At 40.2% G+C, this 23,398-nt stretch overlaps 1 protein-coding gene across 5 annotated transcripts; it reads left to right on the top strand.

Annotated features, from left to right (window-relative positions):
* Positions 1–1,502: 1,502 nt before the first annotated feature.
* On the top strand, positions 1,503–22,025 carry LOC114193930 (bax inhibitor 1-like). Of its 5 annotated transcripts, XM_085665682.1 has the most exons (11): positions 1,549–1,721; positions 1,904–1,963; positions 2,519–2,735; positions 2,884–3,027; positions 4,125–4,192; positions 8,340–8,736; positions 8,844–10,895; positions 11,013–15,282; positions 15,390–17,441; positions 17,559–20,998; positions 21,501–22,025. In XM_085665682.1, the coding sequence occupies exon 10, from the start codon at positions 20,073–20,075 to the stop codon at positions 20,886–20,888; it is 816 nt and encodes a 271-aa protein (XP_085521808.1). In that variant the 5' UTR covers positions 1,549–1,721; positions 1,904–1,963; positions 2,519–2,735; positions 2,884–3,027; positions 4,125–4,192; positions 8,340–8,736; positions 8,844–10,895; positions 11,013–15,282; positions 15,390–17,441; positions 17,559–20,072; the 3' UTR covers positions 20,889–20,998; positions 21,501–22,025. The 5 variants fall into 5 exon arrangements, with proteins under 5 accessions (XP_085521810.1, XP_085521808.1, XP_085521809.1 ...); XM_085665683.1 differs by lacking the exon at positions 1,904–1,963; XM_085665681.1 differs by lacking the exons at positions 1,549–1,721; positions 1,904–1,963 and having other exon boundaries at positions 2,261–2,735; positions 4,125–4,196.
* The last annotated feature ends 1,373 nt before the right edge of the window (positions 22,026–23,398 follow it).

The following is a 23,398-nucleotide window of genomic DNA, read 5'->3' as shown; positions in this document are numbered from 1 at the left end:
GTGAACTTTGTTATAATCATAGTTTTTTTTAATACATCAATCGAGTTTCATAGCTTTTATAAAAGTGAATTCAAGGAATAAGGTTCACATTTTGAACCAATTAAAAAGATACACAAAAAAACATACATGTATTTCTATTTTTAAATTTTAACATGTTATTTTTATTTTCTACAAGATCATATTTTGATTATGTGCATATTTTTTATATAATCATATTATTATTTGAATTAATATGAGCAGATAGTAGTAATACCATTATTATTATTAGTAGTAGTAATGTTATAATATTATCTTTGATTTTATATATCAATATATTTTAATATCTTTGTATGTGTTTGTCGATATTTACATGTGTTTCTACTTATAAATTTTAACATTAATTTCATGCTATTTTTATTTTCTACGGGATCATATTTCGATTATATGCATATTTTTTATATGATCATCTTATTATTTGAATTAATATGAGCAATAGTAGTAGTAACATTATTATTATTGAGATTATTATTATTATTAGTAGTAATGTTAGTACTATTATCTTTGATTTTATATATCAATATATTTAATATTTTTGTATATGTTTGTCGATATATGTGTTTCTATTTATAAATTATAATATTAATTTCATGTTATTTTTATTTTCTACATTACCATATCCGTGCGTACACATTTTATTTTAATATATAATACAAGCATCTACATATTTACATGTGTTTCTCTTTAAAAATTTTAACATCAATTTCATGTTGTATTTATTTGGTACAAGACCATATTATACACTATGTTTGCATTCTACGTTAACAACACCATGTGTATATACATTTTATTTTAATATAATATATATGTATTTATTTTTACATATGTTTTTATTTAAAAATTTGAACATCAATTTTATGTTGTATTTATTTTGTACGAGACATTATTATATAATATACCTACATTTTATTTTAACAACGACCGTATATATATATATATATATATATATATATATATATATATATATAATTTTAATATAGTATATAACTCAAAAGTATAATTTAAACTTTAATCATGTAACTTTATTACGCATTACTAATTAATTATCAATTTTATGATTTAAAATAAATAAAATCATATTTAATTATTATTTTTTAATTTTATTATTATAAAATAACAATAATTATATTAATTATATAATAATAAAATATAATTATATAAATAAATTATTTATTTAAATATAATAATATTTATATTAATTTTTTTTAACCAAATAAAAAAAAAAGACCCGTGCGTAAGCACGGGTCTCATACCGGTTCTTTTATATATATATATATATATATATATATATATATATATATATATATATATATATATATATATATATATATATATATATATCATACTGGTTATATAAGTAGATTATCTCATACTGGTTCTTTTATATATATATATATAGTAGATTATGTAAATTGAACTAGAAAGGTCAAGAAAACCACTGCAATCTTTCTTTGTTGTTCATAAATTAATAATTTTCTGTGGAAATGTCAAGAAAACCCTTTTCACTACTCGTGCGTGCTTCTTTTTCTCTCTCGCTCTCTTTGCAGAAAACTGGCCACTATCTTCTTCTCTTTCAAGCCATTGTAAACGACTGTTGCGGCCCTTCAACAAGTTTTTCGATATCAAGTTTTCCGTTGTCGCCGCCACCGTTGTGCCCTACCGTCGCCGCGTCACGTTTCAGCAAGGTTTTTTCAAAAACAAACATGTCCTCATTTTGAAACACCATTCCCAACCGTGCTCACAAAGGGTGTTCTTAACCGCGAGTCTCCCCTTTCTCCCAATGGCTATTCATTCAATCACCGTTTAAATCTTTTCTTTCCAACTTCATTTTGTTTATTAATTTATTTTTTCATTCATTATTCATTAGGTTAGCGAGGGAGAGCTTTTGCTTATGAAGACACGAGATATGGGTTACATTCTTCAAAAGGTTCAGAGGGAGAGAAAAGTGGGGGCTTTGCATTGAATTGTTCTGTTGTTTTTAATAGGGTTTAACTTGTAGTGTTTTGGTCTTCCATTGAAAGCTAACTGCCTCCTGCACTCTATTGATAATAAACCTGCAATGAATGCTATGAATGTTGATGATAGTTTGTTTGTTGGTTTAGTTGGTTTAAGAAACTGGATTCTGGATTATCTTAACAATATTGTTGTCACAGTATATACTTTTTGGGATCATAGCCATTACGTGTTGGATTCTGGATTATCTTAACAATATCTTAACAATAATTGTTGGATGATAGTTTAGGATCAAATGTTCAGCCTATACGTTTTTGGCAGAGGTATGATATAGATTTTTGTACCTATTTGTGAATGAAAATTTAGTCTTGCTAATTGGAATACTAGATGTGGAATATGTATATACTGTGATGGCAGTTTTAAATCTTCTCTAAATAATCCTAATTACCGTAAACTTTCTCTAACCTCATATACCCATTTTTTATGTGGATATGCTCTTGATGTTTTTCTTGCATTTTTTGTCTTTTAGGATACGTTAAAAGCTCCAAGTAATCCAGTTGATAAAACGGTTTCGACATTCAATTAGAAGGCTACAATTGAACTGACGTTGTAAGGAATATGAATTTGTTTATTTCTTCATCCTAGCGTCTGGAGATCTAAAAATCACATAATGTGTAATTGGGGTACTGAAAGTGATCCAGAGTTCAAAGGATACCACAATGGCAATTCTGAAACTCGTGGCTTTGGTATGTGTGATATTTCATTTAAATTAATTTGGCAATTGCCTAGGTGCAATATGTACTATAAAGCCTTGCCTGTGTTGGATTATTTCGATTTCATGGTAAATTTTTGTTTATTGGTTTGTGAATTTGGTTCTGTGATTGATTGTTGTAGGTTTATTTTACTCTGTGTTTCGCCGTTGTTGCTGCTGCTGTTGGGGCCTACCTTCATGTCCTCTTGAACGTTGGGGGTTTTCTTACTACGCTGGCGTGTGTGGGAAGCAGCGTTTGGTTACCCTCTACACCTCCTTTGGAAGAGGTATGTGTCATTTTAAGCTTCTGTTGCCTTTTTTTTTCTTGTAAACGTTTATAGATAATATTTTATATTTTGTAAACGTTTATAGATAATATTTTAATTTTTGCAGGAGTTCCAAAGAAAATGTAAAGAAATTATTGCAAGATTTTTTTTCCCTGATTATAATTTGTGTATATTTTGCATGATTGTCGGGGCAACATTTATGGATTTCTTAAAGCTCTGAATATTGTTTTAAAACGTGTTTATTTATGAATAGTTTATTTAGTTATTATTAGTGTCAATTTTATTGCTCTTTTCCAGAATTTCTCATTAGCATATACAATGCTATGTAGATGACCAAAATAAGTTATTGTCTCATTTTATTGTGCAGTATATTAGCTAATTGAAAAAGGCTGCATGTAGCCTTCATTTGTCATTGGTTCCTTGATTGAATGGATGTTGGGTGGGGCAAAATTGTAGTTGTTTGATTTGATTGAGTGTAATAATTATGTGATTTGGAGTTATATTATGAGATTCGACAGAGAATAAATTTATATTATTACAGTGGGATGAAAATTGTATGCCAGTTTCCTTTCGTTAAAAACCAAATCCCATATCTTTGTTGACCTTGCGTTTTTTATAGTACTGATAGAATTGAAAAATGTACCTTTTCTTGCTAGCATAGATTTGATGCAGAACTGAAAAATGCTTTGTCCACCTAGACTTACAGCTATGCTTGCGAAAGTTTCATGATCTCATAAACAGATGTGAGCTTGCATGGTTTGTTGGAATACTATTTGCTCACTTATGCCCTTAAGCCAACCTCCACTACCTGCCCCGTTGGTCTGTGTGTCACTCTTAGGAATCTCACACGTTTAGTAGTTTTCACTAATGTTAAATTATGATATTAGTCTATTGTTTGATTGGAAGTTTCCATGGAGTAGGTGAAGTCTACAAATCAGTTCAAACATGGATAAAGAGGCTGTAGCTTTGGTGAACTTGCACAAATTTTCTACTGTTAAGATTGATCTATATGATTTGGAGTGATAGCATTAAGCTCTCATGAATGATAGGTATCCTAAGTTTGTTTTTTCTCTAAATAGATATTATCTTTTATGCAGGTTAGAAGTTTGAGAAGCATCATCAGGTTGATACGGGAATCATTGAGAGCTTCCACTGTCGTCGAAGTGTGCGTGAGTTTTGATTTTATTGTGGGGTCCAGGGTCTCATCTTTCACATTCCTTGTTCTTTAAATTTCTTTCCACTTTTGTTAATTTCTGGGTCTTACTTTTGTGCGGTTGTGCTTATGATTATATCTTTGAATGCGTTTTTTGTGGTTTTGATACGGTTGCAAATGGTTCAAAGGAGTTTAATTATGACTTGAAAAGCCGGGGATTGTGGGTTGAATTAGATGGGTAGCTTTTAATTTTATTTTATTTTTTTGCTTAAAGATGTTTTATTTATTTAAATTTAGGGGTTTCGGTTTCTTGTCTTCATGTGAGGTTGGATTCTATTAGAAAAGGTTGGATTCTAGTTATTTGACAATTATTTGATTTGTTTGGGATTGAGCTCATTCTTTAAAGTTTGGTGGTGCGGTCCCTCTCTGAATTGCACCCTCACCAATTTGTTAACTTGGATATTTAGTTGGAATCTTTGTGGGCTAGTAAAGGAATTAAAGTATTAGGAAAATGTTGGTAGCTAAATTATCTTAACCATGAATTTTACACAGGGATCTTTGCTATGTCAAGGCATTACATTTAATCTAGCCTTGTTGAGACATATGCTTATTGTTTGTGCTGATTTCTTCATAGCTTTGTGGTTTTGGTTTGTGAATTTTGAATTCATTTTTTGGGTGTATTGGAGTTACACGTTGATGTATTATAAAAGTTTAAGCTGAAACAGGGGGCGTGTGATTTTTGTGATTAAATTTGTTACTCATTTATTATTATTATTATATTTTAATTGATGTTGCGTAGAGAAATGAAATTAATTGCTGAGGTGGTTTTGTTATGAGTTTTTGTGAAATGTATTAATTGAGAAATGTATTGTGTTATATTTTGTGTTCTGCGCTTTGTTTTTTGTTGTTGTGTTATGTTGTGTCATGTATTGTATATTTTGTGTTTTGTGTTGTGTGTTGTGTTTGGTATGTTTTGTGTTGTGTATTTTGTGTGTCGAATGTTTTGTGTTGTATGCGTTTTGTTGTGTTTTTGTGGTTGTGTTGGGTGTTTTTGTGATTTTGTATTTTTCTGGTTGTGTTTTGTTGTATGTTTTGTGTGTTTTTTGTTGTATGTGTTGTGTGTTTTGTGTTTTGTGTGATTTTGTTGTTTTCTGTAATGTGTTTGTTGCTGTGTGTACATTGTGTGTTTTATAGTGTGTGTGTGATTTATGGTGTGTGTTTTGTGTTGTTTGTGTTTTGTTGTGATTTGGGGTGTGTTTTGTGTTGTTGTGTTCAGTGTTTTTGTGGTTGTGTTAGGTAATTTTGATTTACATTGTCTTGTGCGCTGTGCGCTGTCTGTGGTGCGTGGAGCGTGATGCATTGTGCGTTGTGTGATTTGCATTTTATATTTTGTGGGTTTTTGTATGTTATGTGTTGTGGGTTGTCTTATGTTGTGTGTTTTGAGTTGTATGTTTTGTGCTGTGTTTGTGTTGTTTTGTGTGTTGGGTGTTGTGTGTTTTTTACTTTTGTTGTGTATTATCTTATTATCTTTTGTGTGTTGTCTTTTTGTCTGTGTTTTGTTTGTTTTGTGCTTTGTGCTTTTAGTGTTGTGTGTTGTGCTTTTGATTTATGTTGTCTTTTGTGTTTTTTTGTTTTGTTTTGTTTTGTTTTGTTTTGCGTTGTGTTGTGTTGTGTTGTGTTGTGTGTTGTGTGTAGAGGTGTCAATTTGACCCCTAGCCCATTGGCTAACCCTGACGCACTCTTCATAAAGTCCCATTTTAGGGGGCCCCAAATGAGAGGGCCAAAGAAAAGCCCCAGCCCCCAAAGCCCCCTCTATAGTGGGTTAGGACTAGGGCTAAGTTGGGTTAGGTCCCCTAAATAATACTATATTAACCCAGAGTCAAAGATCAAGTTGAGCGACGGGTCCGACGACCAGGACAAGCCAGACAACCAGGACAGGCCAGACGACCCGGACATGCCCGACGACCTGGACAGGCCCGACGACTTGGACGGACCCGACGACACGGACAAACCCGACGACTCGAACAGACCCGACGACCTGGACGAACTTGACGACACGGATGGGCACTGACGACCCAAACGGTATCGACGACACGGACGGGCCACACAACGACCCAGATGAGCCCGACAATCCGGACGGGTCTGACAACCCAGACGAACCTAATGACCTGGACAGGCTCCACGACCCGAACGGGCCCAATGCCCTGGACATGCTCGACAATCAAGACGGGTTCGACGACCTGGACTGGCACGAAGTTTCGAACGGGCCCAACCACCCAAACGGGACCGACGACCCAGATGTGTCCGAAGACTCGGACGGGCCCGATGAACCTGATGGACCCAATGACCCTGACGAGCCCGACGACCCGGACAAGCTCGACGACTGGATGGGCCTGACAAATCGGATTGGCTGGACGACTGTGATGGGCCCAAGGAACCAGACGGGTTCAATGCCTCGGACGTGCTCGTCCGGGTCGTTGTGCCCGTCGTGGTTGTTGGGATCGTCCTGGTCGTCAGACCAATCTGAGTCATTGGGCCCATTAAGGTCGTCGGGCTTGTTCAGGATGTCAGACTGTCTGGATTGTCGGCTCTGTCAGGGTTGTTGGGCTCGTCCGGGTCGTCGGGCACATCCGAGATTTTTGTCCTGTCCGGGTCGTCGGGCTCGTCTTGATCGTCGAGTTCGTTCGGGACCTCGGGCACGTTCGGGTCGTCAGGCCCATCCGAGTCCTCGTGCCCGTCTATTTTCTAGGGCTCGTTCGGGTCGTCGGGCTTGTCCAGGTCGTCGGGCACGTCAGTGTCATGAGGCCCGTCCAAGTTGTCAGGCTCGTCCAGGTTGTTGGTCCTGTCAGGGTTGTCGGTCTTGTTCGAGTCATCAGGCTTGTGTTGATTGTTGGGCCCGTTCGTGTAGTTGGACTTCTCTGGATTGTCAGGCTCGTCCGAATCATTAGGCACGTCCGAATAGTCTGCCTCGTTTGAGTCGTTGGGATCGTCTGGGTCGTCGGGCATGTCGTGGTCGTTGGGTCCGTCCAGATCATCGGGCCCGTTCGGCTTGTAGGGCCTGTTCGATTCGTCGGGCCAGTCCGGCTCGTCGGGCCAGTCCGGCTTGTCGGACCCATTCGGGTTGTTGGGCCTGTCCCATGGTAAATAATATATTTTTCATGTTGAAGATGAAAGCCATGGGTTGGCTGTGTGGTGGGCCAAATTGACACCTTTAGTTGCTTGTTGTGTGTTGTGTGTTTTGTATTTTTTTGGTTGTGTTTTGTTGTATGTTTTGTGTGTTCTTTGCTGTATATGTTGTGTGTTTTGTGTGATTTTGTTGTGTTCTGTAATGTGTTTGTTGTTGTGTTTTATGTGTTTTATAGTGTGTGAGTTGTGGTTTGTCTGTTTTGTGTTTTGTGTTTTGTGTTGTTGTGTTCGATGTTTTTGTGGTTGTGTTGACTGTTTTTGTCCTATTGTATTTTGTTTTGTGTGTTGTGTGTGTTCTGTATGCCGTGTGTTGTTTTGTGCTTTGTATTATGTGTTGTCTGTTATGTGTTTGGTATGTTTTGTGTTGTGTGTTGAATGCGTTTTGTGTTGTGTGTTGTATGCGTTTTGTTGTGTTTTTGTGGTTTTGTATTTTTCTGGTTGTGTGTTGTGTTCTGTGTGATTTTGTTGTTCTGTAATGTGTTTGTTGCTGTGTGTGATTTGTGGTGTGTGTGTGTTTTGCGTTGTATGTGTTTTGTTGTGATTTGGGGTGTGTGTTTTGTGTTGACTGTTTTTGTCCTTGTGTGTTTTTTATTTGTTTTTGTGGTTGTGTTGGGTGTTTTTGATTTATATTATCTTTTGTGTGTGGTGTTGTGTGTGTTTTGTATTTTGTGTGTTTTTGTGTTATGTGTTTGGTGTGTTGTGTGTGTTTTGTTGTGTTGTGTATGTTTTGCGTTGTGTTTTGTGGTGTTTGTGAGTGTGTTTTGGGTTGTGTTTTTGTGGTGTGTGTTTTTATGTGTTGTGTTGTGTTAGGTGTTTTTTGTGTTGCGTGTGTTTTGTATTTTGTGTGTTTTTGGGTTGTGTTTTTTATTTATGTTGTCTTCTGTGTTTTGTTTTGTGGTTGGGTTTGAGGTGTTGTGTGTTTTGGCTTTATATTATGTTTTGTGTTTTGTGTGTGTGTGTTTGTTTTGTGTAGAGAGGAACAACAAGTTAACAACCAAAAGAGATGACACGAGCATGAAGCGATAAACAAGGAGCATCAAGGAAGCAGAAGCAGCTGGGAGGCAAGAGTGGTAGGGAACAAAGAGCATGGAGCGATGATCGAGGAGCTTTAAAGAGGCGGGAGCAGGGAGCAAGGAGTCAAGATTGAGGATTAGCAGGGAGCCACGGCTGGTAGTAAATTAGAAGAGGCAAGAGCGAGGAGGCAGGAGCATGTAGCGGTGAGTAACAGGGAGCCAGGTGCATTGAGATTTAAGGACCGAGGAGAAGCAAAGAGGCAACAACAGTAGAGAGCCAAGTGTGACAGCCATGGAGCATAGAGCGAGGACGACAACCATGGAACAAGGAGCGAGGAGCAGCGAGGACAAATATATGTATATGTTGTTTATGATATTATATTTGATTACTAATTTTTTCTAATGTAATTAGTTTTAAATGATAAAAATTTTTGTCATATCATTAATCATTATTTATGGATCAGGAACATGGAGCGAGGAGCTGCAAATAGGCAAGAGCATGGAGGATCAGCGGGGAACCTAGATTGGCAGTAAAAGGGTAGCCTGGAATGGCAAGGAGCTTGAAGTCAAGAGTTTCAAGGAGCAAGTAGCAGCAAGGAGCGAGGAACAAGTAACGGACGTCGCAAGAGCAATGAGGAGTAAGGAGGATTGAGCCAGGAGCATTGCAAAGGCAAAAAAGTCGGGGAGCAAGGACCAAGGAGCATACAACTTTTAGTAGGCGGTGAGGAGTGATGAACAAAGAGCAAGGAGCAAGGAGCAACAGGCAGTCAAGAGCGAAGGAGAGCAGGGAGCAGGGAGTGTGGAGGCAGGAATAACATAAATAACATGGGGATCGGTGACAAGCCAAGAGGCAGGACAATGGAGCCATGAGCGAGAAGGTAGTAGTGGCGAAAAACAATGAACGAGGACCAACGAGCATGCAACAAGGAGGAGCGAAGAGTAAGGAGGATGGAGCAAGGAGCATGGAGCAATTAGCAATAAGGAGCGAGTAAAAGAAAAAAAGGTAAGAGTGAGGAGGTCGGAGGCAGGAGCCAGAAGCGAAGAATCAAGAGATAGGAACACGTAGCATGGAGAGGAGAGCAACGAGGACACAAATACGTATATGTTTAAGATATTTGATTACTAATTTCTTCTAATGCAATTAGTTGAACATGTTTACGATAGGGATTTTGTTGTTATATAATTAATCATTATTTATGGAGTATAAGGCAGGAGCATCAAGGAGAAGGGAGGCAGGAGCGTCGGGAAACGATGAACGAGGGTTCAGGAGCATGGAGCGAGGAGTAGCAAGAAGCAAAAGCCATCAACGACGAGAAAAAGAAGAGTGAGCGAGAAAAGAAAGGTGACAAACAATGAGCAATAAGGAGCGAGGAAAAGAAAAAAAGTAGGACGAGTGAGGAGGCAGGAGCCAGGAGCGAAGAATCAAGAGATAGGAACACGTAGCATTGAGAGGAGAGCAGCGAGGACACAGATATGTATATATTTAAGATATTTTATTACTAATTTCTTCTAATGTAATTTGTTGAACATGTTTACGATAGAGATTTTGTTGTCATATCATTAATCATTATTTATGGAGTATAAGGTAGGAGTAGCTAAGAGAAGGGAGCCAGGAGCGTCGGGAAACGAAATGATGAACGAGGGTTCAGGAGCATGGAGCGAGGAGTAGTAAGGAGACAGGAGCCATAAACAACGAGAAAAAGAAGCGTGAGCGAGAAAAGAAGGGTGACAAACAATGAGCTATAAGGAGCGAGGAAAAGAAAAAAGGTAGGAAGAGTGAGGAGGTCGAAGGCAGGAGCCAGGAGCAAAGAATCAAGAGATAGGAACGCGTAGCATGGAGAGGAGAGCAGCGAGGACACATATATGTATATGTTTAAGATATTTTATTACTAATTGCTTCTAATGTAATTAGTTGAACATGCTTACGGTAGAGATTTTGTTGTCATATCATTAATCATTGTTTATGGAGTATAAGGCAGGAGCAGCTGAGAGAAGGGAGCCAGGAGCGTCGGGAAACGATGAACGAGGATTTAGGAGCATGGAGCGAGGAGTAGACAGGAGCCATGAAGGATGAGAAAAGAAAAGTGAGCGAGAAAAGAAGAGTGAGAAGCAATGAGGAGAGAAGAGTAGCGGGGTGACGTGGAACGAAAAGGCAGGAGGAGCGACGAGCCACCAACAACGATGAGCGAAGAGCACGGAGGGAGGAGCAACGAGCAGGCAAGTGCTGCGAACAACCAGAAGAAGCAATGAATGTGGAGCGATGAGGCAAGAGCATCATGTAGCATGTAGCGAGGAACGAGGAGTAGCGAGGTGGCAAGAGCATGGAGCGTTGAGCAACAGGGAGGCAAGAACCAGGAGCATGGAGCTTTGGACCTTTGAGAACCGAGGAGAAGCAAGGCAAAGAGGCAGCAACAACAAGGAGCCAATAGTGACAGACATGGAGCATGGATCGAGGACGACAAACATCGAACAAGGAGCATGGAGCGATGATCGAGGAGCAACGAGAACATAGATATGTATATGTTATTTATGATATTCACTTGATTACTAATTTCTTCTAATGAATATAGCTGTATAAGTTGTTTATGATAGAGATTTCCTTCTCATATCATTAATCATTATTTATGGATCAGGAGCATGGAGCGAGGAGCTGTGAGGAGGCAGGAGCAACAACGGCCCAAAAGCGTGGGAAAAGGCAACATTGAGGTAGGAGCGAGGAACCATGACCATGGAGCAACGAGGAGCGAAAAGGCAAGATTCAGGAGTAGTAAGGAGATAGGAGCCATCAACGACGGGAAAAGAAGAGTGAGAAGCATGAAGCGAGATGCAATGAAGAGGCATGCGTAGTAGGAGTGACGTGGAATGAGGAATAAGAGGAGCGAGGAGCATGAGCAGTAAGGAGCAACGAAGAGGCAGGAGCTGCGAACAACCAGTAGAGGCGGGAAGTGATGAGCGATGAACCAGGAGCATAGAGTCTGGAGTAATCAAGAGGCAGAAGCTTCGTGTAGCATGTAGTGAGTAGCGAGGAGGCAAGAGCATGAAGCTGTGAGCAATAGGGAGCGAGGAACAAAAAACATTGAACTTTGAGAAGCGAGGAGTAGAAAGGAAGCATGAGCAATAGAGGGCCAAAAGTGACGAACATGGAGCATGGAGCGAGGAGTAAGGAGCATGGAGCGATAAGCGACTAGCAGCAAGGACGCAAATATATGGTTTTTGTGGTTTTTGTGGCTTTTGTGTGTTTTGTGTTTTGTGTTTTGTGTTTTGTTTTTTGCTTTTTGCTTTGTGTTTTTTGGGTTTTTAGTTTTAGGCTTTTGGTGTTGGATAATTTTGATTTATGTTGTGTGTTGTGTGTTGTGTGTTGTGTGTTGTGTGTTGTTTTGTGGTTTTTGTTGGTTTGTTTTGTGTTTTGTGATTTGTGTTTTTGATTTATGTTGTCTTTTGTGTTTTGTGTGTTGCGTGTGTTATGTGTTGTGTGTTGTGTGTTTTGTTTTTTATTTTGTGTTGTGTTTTGGGTGTTTTTTACTTATGTTGTGTATTATCTTATTGTCTTTTGTGTGTTGTCTTTTTCTCTTTGTTTTGTTTGTTTTGTGCTTTGTGTTTTTAGTGTTGTGTGTTGTGCTTTTGATTTATGTTGCCTTTTGTGTTTTTTTGTTTTGTTTTGTTTTGTTTTGTTTTGTGTTGTGTTGTGTTGTGTTGTGTGTTGTGTGTAGAGATGTCAATTTGACCCCTAACCCATAGGCTAACCCTGACCCACTCTTCATAAAGTCCCATTTTAGGGGGCCCCAAATGAGAGGGCCAAAGAAAAGCCCCAGCCCCCAAAGCCCCCTCTATAGTGGGTTAGGACTAGGGCTAAGTTGGGTTAGGTCCCCTAAATAATACTATATTAACCCAGAGTCAAAGATCAAGTTGAGCGACGGGTCCGACGACCAGGACAAGCCAGACGACCCGGACAGGCCCGACGACCTGGACAGGCCCGACGACTTGGACGGACCCGACGACACAGACAGACCCGACAACTCGAACAGACCCGACGACCTGGACGAACCTGACGACACGGATGGGCACTGACGACCCAGACGGTATCGACGACACGGACGGGCCACAAAACGACCCAGACGAGCCCGACAATCCGGACGGTTCTGACAACCCAGACGAACCTAATTACCTGGACAGGCTCCACGACCCGAACGTGTCGGAAGACTCGGACGGGCCCAATGCCCTGGACATGCTCGACAATCAAGACGGGTTCGACGACCTGGACTGGCACAAAGTTCCGAACGTGCCCAACAACCTAGACGGGCCCGACGACCCAGATGTGCCTGATGACTCGGACGAGCCCGATGACCTGGACGGGCCCGATGACCCTGATGGACCCAACGACCTTGACGAGCCCGACGACCCGGACGAGCTCGACGACTAGATGGGCCTGACAAATTGGACCGGCTGGACGACTGTGATGGGCCCAAGGAACCAGACCGGTTCAATGCCTCGGACGTCCCCGTCCGGGTCGTTGTGCCCGTCGTGGTTGTTGGGATCGTCCTGGTCGTCAGACCAATCCGAGTCGTTGGGCCCATTAAGGTCGTCGGGCTTGTCCAGCACGTCAGACCGTCTGGATTGTCGGCCCTGTCAGGGTTGTTGGGCTCGTCCGGGTCGTCGGGCACATCCGAGGTTTTTGTCCCGTCCGGGTCGTCGGACTCGTCTTGATCGTCGAGTTTGTTCGGGACCTCGGGCCCGTTTGGGTCGTCAGGCCCATCCGAGCCCTCGTGCCCGTCTATTTCCTAGGGCTCGTTCGGGTCCGTTCGGGTCGTCGGGCTTGTCCAGGTCGTCGGATTCGTCAGTGTCGTGAGGCCCGTCCAAGTTGTCAGGCTCGTCCAGGTTGTTGGTCCTGTCAGGGTTGTCGGTCTTGTTCGAGTCATCAGGCTTGTGTTGATTGTTGGGCCCGTTCATGTAGTTGGACTTGTCTGGATTGTCAGGCTCGTCCGAATCATTAGGCACGTCCGAATAGTCTGCCTCGTTTGAGTCATTGGGATCGTCTGGGTTGTCGGGCATGTCCTGGTCGTTGGGTCCGTCCAGATCATCGGGCCCGTTCGGCTTGTAGGGCCTGTTTGATTCGTCGGGCCAGTCCGGCTTGTCGGACCCATTCGGGTTGTTGGGCCTGTCCCATGGTAAATAATATATTTTTCATGTTGAAGATGAAAGCCATGGGTTGGCTGTGTGCTGGGCCTAATTGACACCTTTAGTTGCTTGTTGTGTGTTGTGTGTTTTGTATTTTTTTGGTTGTGTGTTTTGTTGTATGTTTTGTGTGTTCTTTGCTGTATATGTTGTGTGTTTTGTGTGATTTTGTTGTGTGATTTTGTTGTGTTCTGTAATGTGTTTGTTGTTGTGTTTTATGTGTTTTATAGTGTGTGTGAGTTGTGGTTTGTCTGTTTTGTGTTTTGTGTTGTTGTGTACGATGTTTTTGTGGTTGTGTTGACTGTTTTTGTCCTATTGTATTTTTTATTTGTTTTTGTGGTTGTGTTGGGTGTTTTTTATTTATATTATCTTATGGGTTGTGTGTTGTGTGTTGTGTGTGTTGTGTGCTGTGGGGGTTGTGCGGGCTGTGTGTGCTTTGGGGGTTGTATGTACTGTGTGTGTTGTGTGCTATGTGTTATTATGTATTTTGTGTTGTGTTTTATGTTCTGTGTTGTGTTGTATTTTTTGTGTTCTGTGTACTATGTTCTGTGTATTGTGTGTGTTATGTGTTATTCCATGCTTCGTGTTTTGTGTTTTGTATTGTGTTGTGTTGTGATTGTGTTATATTTTGTGTTCTGTGCTTTGTTTTTGTTGTGTCATGTATTGTATATTTTGTTTTGTGTGTTGTGTGTGTTGTGTATGCCGTGTGTTGTTTTGTGCTTTGTATTATGTGTTTGGTATGTTTTGTGTTGTGTGTTGTATGCGTTTTGTTGTGTTTTTGTGGTTTTGTATTTTTCTGGTTGTGTGTTGTGTTCCGTGTGATTTTGTTGTTCTGTAATGTGTTTGTTGCTGTGTGTGATTTGTGGTGTGTGTGTGTTTTGCGTTGTATGTGTTTTGTTGTGATTTGGGGTGTGTGTTTTGTGTTGACTTTTTTGTCCTTGTGTGTTTTTTATTTGTTTTTGTGGTTGTGTTGGGTGTTTTTGATTTATATTATCTTTTGTGTGTGGTGTTGTGTGTGTTTTGTATTTTGTGTGTTTTTGTGTTATGTGTTTGGTGTGTTGTGTGTGTTTTGTTGTGTTGTGTATGTTTTGTGTTGTGTTTTGTGGTGTTTGTGAGTGTGTTTTGGGTTGTGTTTTTGTGGTGTGTGTTTTTATGTGTTGTGTTGTGTTAGGTGTTTTTTGTGTTGCGTGTGTTTTGTATTTTGTGTGTTTTTGGGTTGTGTTTTTTATTTATGTTGTCTTCTGTGTTTTGTTTTGTGGTTGGGTTTGAGGTGTTGTGTGTTTTGGCTTTATATTATGTTTTGTGTTTTGTGTGTGTGTGTGTGTTTTGTGTAGAGAGGAACAACAAGTTAACAACCAAAAGAGATGACACGAGCATGAAGCGATAAACAAGGAGCATCAAGGAAGCAGAAGCAGCTGGGAGGCAAGAGTGGTAGGGAACAAGGAGCATGGAGCGATGATCGAGGAGCTTTAAAGAGGCGGGAGCAGGGAGCAAGGAGTCAAGATTGAGGATTAGCAGGGAGCCATGGCTGGTAGTAAATTAGAAGAGGCAAGAGCTAGGAGGCAGGAGCATGTAGCGGTGAGTAACAGGGAGCCAGGTGCATTGAGATTTAAGGACCGAGGAGAAGCAAAGAGGCAACAACAGTAGAGAGCCAAGTGTGACAGCCATGGAGCATAGAGCGAGGACGACAACCATGGAACAAGGAGCGAGGAGCAGCGAGGACAAATATATGTATATGTTGTTTATGATATTATATTTGATTACTAATTTTTTCTAATGTAATTAGTTTTAAATGATAAAAATTTTTGTCATATCATTAATCATTATTTATGGATCAGGAACATGGAGCGAGGAGCTGCAAATAGGCAAGAGCATGGAGGATCAGCGGGTAACCCAGATTGGCAGTAAATCAGAAGAAAGGGTAGTCTGGAATGGCAAGGAGCTTGAAGTCAAGAGTTTCAAGGAGCAAGTAGCAGCAAGGAGCGAGGAACAAGTAACGGACGTCGCAAGAGCAATGAGGAGTAAGGAGGATTGAGCCAGGAGCATTGCAAAGGCAAAAAAGACGGGGAGCAAGGACCAAGGAGCATACAACTTTTAGTAGGCGGTTAGGAGTGATGAACAAAGAGCAAGCAGCAAGGAGCAACAGGCAGTCAAGAGCGAAGGAGAGCAGGGAGCAGGGAGTGTGGAGGCAGGAATAACATGGGGATCGGTGACAAGCCAAGAGGCAGGACAATGGAGCCATGAGCGAGAAGGTAGTAGTGGCGAAAAACAATGAACGAGGACCAACGAGCATGCAACAAGGAGGAGCGAAGAGTAAGGAGGATGGAGCAAGGAGCATGGAGCAATTAGCAATAAGGAGCGAGTAAAAGAAAAAAAGGTAAGAGTGAGGAGGTCGGAGGCAGGAGCCAGAAGCGAAGAATCAAGAGATAGGAACACGTAGCATGGAGAGGAGAGCAGCGAGGACACAAATACGTATATGTTTAAGATATTTGATTACTAATTGCTTCTAATGCAATTAGTTGAACATGTTTACGATAGGGATTTTGTTGTCATATAATTAATCATTATTTATGGAGTATAAGGCAGGAGCATCAAGGAGAAGGGAGGCAGGAGCGTTGGGAAACGATGAACGAAGGTTCAGGAGCATGGAGCGAGGAGTAGCAAGAAGCAAAAGCCATCAACGACGAGAAAAAGAAGAGTGAGCGAGAAAAGAAAGGTGACAAACAATGAGCAATAAGGAGCGAGGAAAAGAAAAAAAGTAGGACGAGTGAGGAGGCAGGAGCCAGGAGCGAAGAATCAAGAGATAGGAACACGTAGCATTGAGAGGAGAGCAGCGAGGACACAGATATGTATATATTTAAGATATTTTATTACTAATTTCTTCTAATGTAATTTGTTGAACATGTTTACGATAGAGATTTTGTTGTCATATCATTAATCATTATTTATGGAGTATAAGGCAGGAGTAGCTGAGAGAAGGGAGCCAGGAGCGTCGGGAAACGAAATGATGAACGAGGGTTCAGGAGCATGGAGCGAGGAGTAGTAAGGAGACAGGAGCCATCAACGACGAGAAAAAGAAGCGTGAGCGAGAAAAGAAGGGTGACAAACAATGAGCTATAAGGAGCGAGGAAAAGAAAAAAGGTAGGAAGAGTGAGGAGGTCGAAGGCAGGAGCCAGGAGCAAAGAATCAAGAGATAGGAATGCGTAGCATGGAGAGGAGAGCAGCGAGGACACATATATGTATATGTTTAAGATATTTTATTACTAATTGCTTCTAATGTAATTAGTTGAACATGCTTACGGTAGAGATTTTGTTGTCATATCATTAATCATTGTTTATGGAGTATAAGGCAGGAGCAGCTGAGAGAAGGGAGCCAGGAGCGTCGGGAAACGATGAACGAGGATTTAGGAGCATGGAGCGAGGAGTAGACAGGAGCCATGAAGGATGAGAAAAGAAAAGTGAGCGAGAAATGAAGAGTGAGAAGCAATGAGGAGAGAAGAGTAGCGGGGTGACGTGGAACGAAAAGGCAGGAGGAGCGACGAGCCACCAACAACGATGAGCGAAGAGCACGGAGGGAGGAGCAACGAGCAGGCAAGTGCTGCGAACAACCAGAAGAAGCAATGAATGTGGAGCGATGAGGCAAGAGCATCATGTAGCATGTAGCGAGGAACGAGGAGTAGCGAGGTGGCAAGAGCATGGAGCGTTGAGCAACAGGGAGGCAAGAACCAGGAGCATGGAGCTTTGGACCTTTGAGAACCGAGGAGAAGCAAGGCAAAGAGGCAACAACAACAAGGAGCCAATAGTGACAGACATGGAGCATGGATCGAGGACGACAAACATCGAACAAGGAGCATGGAGCGATGATCGAGGAGCAACGAGAACATAGATATGTATATGTTATTTATGATATTCACTTGATTACTAATTTCTTCTAATGAATATAGCTGTATAAGTTGTTTATGATAGAGATTTCCTTCTCATATCATTAATCATTATTTATGGATCAGGAGCATGGAGCGAGGAGCTGTGAGGAGGCAGGAGCAACAACGGCCTAAAAGCGTGGGAAAAGGCAACATTGAGGTAGGAGCGAGGAACCATGACCATGGAGCAACGAGGAGCGAAAAGGCAAGATTCAGGAGTAGTAAGGAGATAGGAGCCATCAACGACGGGAAAAGAAGAGTGAGAAGCATGAAGCGAGAAGCAATGAAGAGGCATGCGTAGTAGGAGTGACGTGGAATGAGGAATAAGAGGAGCGAGGAGCATGAGCAGTAAGGAGCAACGAAGAGGCAGGAGCTGCGAACAACCAGTAGAGGCGGGAAGTGATGAGCGATGAACCAGGAGCATAGAGTCTGGAGTAATCAAGAGGCAGAAGCTTCGTGTAGCATGTAGTGAGTAGCGAGGAGGCAAGAGCATGAAGCTGTGAGCAATAGGGAGCGAGGAACAAAAAACATTGAACTTTGAGAAGCGAGGAGTAGAAAGGAAGCATGAGCAATAGAGGGCCAAAAGTGACGAACATGGAGCATGGAGCGAGGAGTAAGGAGCATGGAGCGATAAGCGACTAGCAGCAAGGACGCAAATATATGGTTTTTGTGGTTTTTGTGGCTTTTGTGTGTTTTGTGTTTTGTGTTTTGTTTTTTGCTTTTTGCTTTGTGCTTTGTGTTTTTTGGGTTTTTAGTTTTAGGCTTTTGGTGTTGGATAATTTTGATTTATGTTGTGTGTTGTATGTTGTTTTGTGGTTTTTGTTGTTTTGTTTTGTGTTTTTGATTTATGTTGTCTTTTGTGTTTTGTGTTGTGTGTTTTGTCTTTTATTTTGTGTTGTGTTTTGGGTGTTTTTACTTATGTTGTGTATTATCTTATTGTCTTTTGTGTGTTGTCTTTTTCTTTGTGTTTTGTTTGTTTTGTGCTTTGTGTTTTTAGTGTTGTGTTGTGCTTTTGATTTATGTTGTCTTTTGTGTTTTTTTGTTTTGTGTTGTGTTGTGTGTTGTGTGTAGAGGTGTCAATTTGACCCCTAGCCCATAGGCTAACCCTGACCCACTCTTCATAAAGTCTCATTTTAGGGGGCCCCAAATGAGAGGGCCAAAGAAAAGCCCCAGCCCCCAAAGCCCCCTCTATAGTGGGTTAGGACTAGGGCTAAGTTGGGTTAGGTCCCCTAAATAATACTATATTAACCCAGAGTCAAAGATCAAGTTGAGCGACAGGTCTGACGACCAAGACAAGCCAGACGACCCGGACAGGCCCGACGACCTGGACAGGCACGGCGACTTGGACGGACCCGACGACACGGACAGACCCGACGACTCGAACAGACCCGACGACCTGGACGAACCTGACGACACGGATGGGCACTGATGACCCAGACGGTATCGACGACACGGACGGGCCACACGACCCGAACAGGTCGGATGGCCTGGAAATGCCTGACGACCCAAACAAGCCAGATGCCCCAGACACAACTGACGACTTGGACAAGCTTGACGACCCGGACAGAGCCGACGACCTGTACGAGCTCGACGACCAGGACGTCCCGGAAGACTCGGACAAGCCCAATGCCCAGGACGGGCCCAACAATCAAGATAGGTCCACCGACCCAGATGGGCTCGACGATCCAGACGGGCCGACAACCCGGACGAACCTAACTACCTGGATGGGCTCGACGATCCGGACGTGCCGGAAGACTCGGACGGGCCCAATGCCCTGGACGAGTTCGACGACCTGGACTGGCACGAAGTCCCGAACGGGTCCGACGACCTAGACGTTCTCGATGACCGAAACGGGACCGACGAACCGGACGGGTCCGACTACCCAGATGGACCCAACAACCCTGACAGGCCTGACGACCTAGACGTGCCCGACGACCCGGATGAGCTTGACGACCTAGATGGGCCTGACAAATCGGACCGGCCGGACGACTCTGATGGGCCCAAGGATCCAGACGGGCCAATGCCTCGGACGTGGCCGTCTGAGTCGTTGTGCCCGTCAGGGTCGTTGGAATCGTCCTAGTCGTCGGACCAATTTGAATCGTTGGGCCCGCCCAGGTTGTCGATGGTCTGAATGCATTATTATACACTAAACGTGGACTAATTAGAGGTTTATGTTACTCTTATGTCTATTTGTGTTAAGCTAATAATTGTCTAATCTTGTGCGAGGAGCAAGAAAAGAAGAGTCAAGAGCATCGAGGAGGGCAAAGAGAGGAACAACAAGCCGACAACCAAGAGAGATGACACAAGAGCATGGAGCGAAAAAACAAGGAGCAGCAAGGAGGCGGAAGCAGTTGGGAGCCAAGAGCAGCAGGGAATGAAGAGCATGAAGCGATGATGGAGGAGGTGCTAGGAGGCAGGAGCATGGAGAGCAAGGAGTCAAGATTGAGGATCAGCGGGGAATGACAGTAAATTAGAAGAGACAGGCAGCCTGCAACGACAAGGAGTTTGAAGTCAAGAGTTTCAAGGAGCAAGCAGCCAGCAACAAGGAACGAGGAACAACCAAAGGACATAGGAATTGAAGCTTACCAATTACTGGAGGAAATGAAGGCAAAGGGTCTCCAACCAACAGTTGTAACTTATGGTTCAGTGATTGATGGACTTGCCAAAATTGACAGACTTGATGAAGCATATATGTTATTTGAAGAAGCAAAATCAAAAGGTGTTGATTTGAATGTTGTGGTCTATAGTAGTCTTGTTGATGGGTTTGGGAAGGTTGGAAGGATTGACGAAGCATATCTAATTTTGGAGGAGTTGATGCAGAAAGATCTGACTCCAAACACGTACACATGGAACTGCTTACTTGATGCATTAGTGAAAGCTGAGGAAATCGATGAATCTCTTGTGTGCTTCCAGAACATGAAAAACCTGAAATGCCCTCCGAATGAAGTAACTTACAGCATTATGATAAATGGTCTTTGTAAGGTTAGAAAATTTAACAAGGCCTTTGTATTCTGGCAAGAAATGCAGAAACAAGGGTTAAAACCCAATACTATCACATACACCACAATGATTTCGGGACTGGCAAGGGTTGGGAACGTTCTAGAGGCAAAAGACCTCTTTGAGAGATTTAAGTCAAGTGGGGGCATACCTGATTCAGCTTGCTATAATGCTATGATTGAAGGATTAAGCAATGCCAATAAGGCAATGGATGCATATACACTTTTTGAGGAAACTCGACTTAAAGGCTGTCGTATATATAGTAAAACATGTGTTGTTCTTTTAGATGCTTTGCATAAGGTGGATTGTCTTGAGCAGGCAGCGATTGTTGGTGCTGTGTGTGTTGAGGGAAATGGCAAAGTCTCAACATGCAACAAGATTGTCTTGAGAACAGGTTGTATATATTGTACGCCGAATTAAGTGGTGGTCTTCTCAGAAAGTGCTTGCTTGCGTTGATAACCCTTTTCTCACTGATTATGCAAATTCTGAGACAAAGCAAGAAATTTTTATGTCCCAGTTCTTTTGAAAAGGTATATGGTCCTAGCCTCAAAGGGAATTCTTACTAATTACAATAGTTATTCAAATTCCAAAGTATCCGGCTGCTTCATGTAAATGAGTTTTGATTGTTTTATGCTACACATCGTTCTAACTTTTACCAATATTTAGTATGTGTTTCAGATTCACATGGACATTCATGTTTGATGATTTTCCTGGGAACGAATGTCTATAACTTCATTTGTTTGTGTGATTTACATATGTGCCACATGTTGTACTCTGTTTGGAAGATTGTAATATTGCATATTGTATTATTTAGATTCTTATACATGTTGGAGCAATATATTTTATGATTATAAACAGGATAATAATCATGCAGTAGTCGATATGCTATGTCCATGTTCTCAAATCACCTTGTTAACTTATGTTTTTTATGCTTGTTTGAAACCATGGATTCAGAGCCTTCATTATTATTTATTTTTAAAACATAATCATGATAGAAGGTATATTCTTAATGTGTTATAAATTTTATTGCAGGGGGAAGTTCCCATGATTTCTCTCTCCTGTAACTTTTTCCCATTGTTGGAAGGACATTATCTCAAATTTGACTGGCAATGGAGTGTCTACAGGTTCTATCTATACCGAGTTAAATGGAAGTTGGAGGCCATTTTTTTAGCAGTCTCACTAATTTGTCAACTCCTCTTCGATGATTCATTTTCATACTCTTTAAATTTTCTTACCAAAGGAATTGGAACTTCAGAAAAAGTATATTTATATTTTACATGATGTTGTTGGAATGTAGTGATTTTGGCATCATTTGAGATTTATTTCAATGTTGTGATAAGTTGCTGTAATGACATTTGGTGTTGGGTGCCAATAAATGTACACCCAAAAATAGGGTGTAAAGGTGGAAAGAGAAAAAAAGTGAAAGAGAAAATGTAATAAAAACTGTGATGAGAAAGTAAGAGTGAAATAAGAATGTGATTATGAAAAACAGGTGAAAGAGAAAGCTGTGCTTATGGATCTAATCTTGAGCTATTTCACTATCATGTCCTTATTCTATGATTGACTGATCAGCCATTTTTCTTTTCATATCTTTTTGTACTTGTCTCATAGCTCTTTTACTTCACTCTTTCGTTTGGGTTTTGGAACAAAAAGATAATTTCCTTGTTTGAAACATAATTTTGTTTTGTATTTAAAACTATTCCGTAATCTCATACTTTTTGTATCTTTATATAATAATAATGTTGATAACTGTAATAGGTATGTGAAATTGTTTAGGGTTTAGGATGGAACGGTCTCAACTTTGTTTATTTGTTTTTTCTCTCTTTAAGACGAGTTGATTTCTTTTATGGTTAAGTTTAGTTATTTTTAAACCTCAGCTATTATACTTTTAAACTATTTAATTTCATTAGTTTCTTTATGTTAAAGTAATTATAGAAAATACAGTTAATAATATCAATACTAATAATAATAAATTATATTATATTGATAGTAATTATGTTAATACTTATAATAATATAAATAACAATAATTAAATGGACTATTTAATTTAAATAACTATAAAACTATAAGGATTATGTAATTAATTAGACAGACATCCATTTAAAATTATAACCAATTTGAGCTAAAGAAATTTTGTAGTTAACATTTATTTATATCTTAACATATAAATCATATTTTACTTTTTTTATTAACGAACTATTAAGTTTTACTTGTGATAAGAAAAATACTAAAAATGTACAAAGCAACACAAATGGCTATAGCTATATATATATATATATATATATATATATATATATATATATATTTTTTTTTTTTTTTTTTCTTTCTATAGAAACAGTTAGAATAACAAAAGTAATGGCTACAGCTGAATATTATACTAGTTTTTCTCCATGATTTTTGACAAACTACAACATTATTGATCACTATATATTAATAAACTCTTTCGCGTGTTTTCATTTGTCGTCCTTGCGTCATTGATTACAATCTCTTGGTGAATATATTTCTTAAGTTCATTAAAAAATCATATCTTTCCAAACTTGTGCTTCTTTTCTTCGTATAATGTTGCTTCTTAGAGAGAAGTTGACTTATAAGGATAAGACATTTTTTTTGAAAAGGAAATAAAAGATTGTTTATGTAACGGATCAAACTTAGTAATATCTTCAAAAGTAAGTATTGTTAATTAAATAGTAATTTTCTTTAATCATATGAATTTTTACATTAATTTACTTATAAAGGACTATCATTTATTAATTGAATAAATAAAATTCATATTTATTTGATGGGATAATAAAATTCATATTCAGGTTATTTTATTCCCTGAGTTTAATCATATAGAGTCATTTTAGTCTTAAACTTCATCTACTACTGTTATTTTAATCTAAACTAAACAAATTACACTTCTAAATTTTAAAGAATTCTATTACTTTCAT

Source organism: Vigna unguiculata, chromosome 8 (assembly GCF_037176805.1).
Source record: "Vigna unguiculata cultivar grain cowpea cultivar isolate G323 ecotype 2 chromosome 8, ASM3717680v1, whole genome shotgun sequence".
In the NCBI taxonomy this organism is placed as follows: domain Eukaryota; kingdom Viridiplantae; phylum Streptophyta; class Magnoliopsida; order Fabales; family Fabaceae; genus Vigna; species Vigna unguiculata.
This window is presented reverse-complemented; position numbering and strand designations above follow the sequence as displayed.

Bases quoted from the DNA above. Each gene is read 5' to 3' on its own strand.
- LOC114193930 (XM_085665680.1), top strand. From the start codon at position 6,241: ATGGGCACTGACGACCCAAACGGTATCGACGACACGGACGGGCCACAC.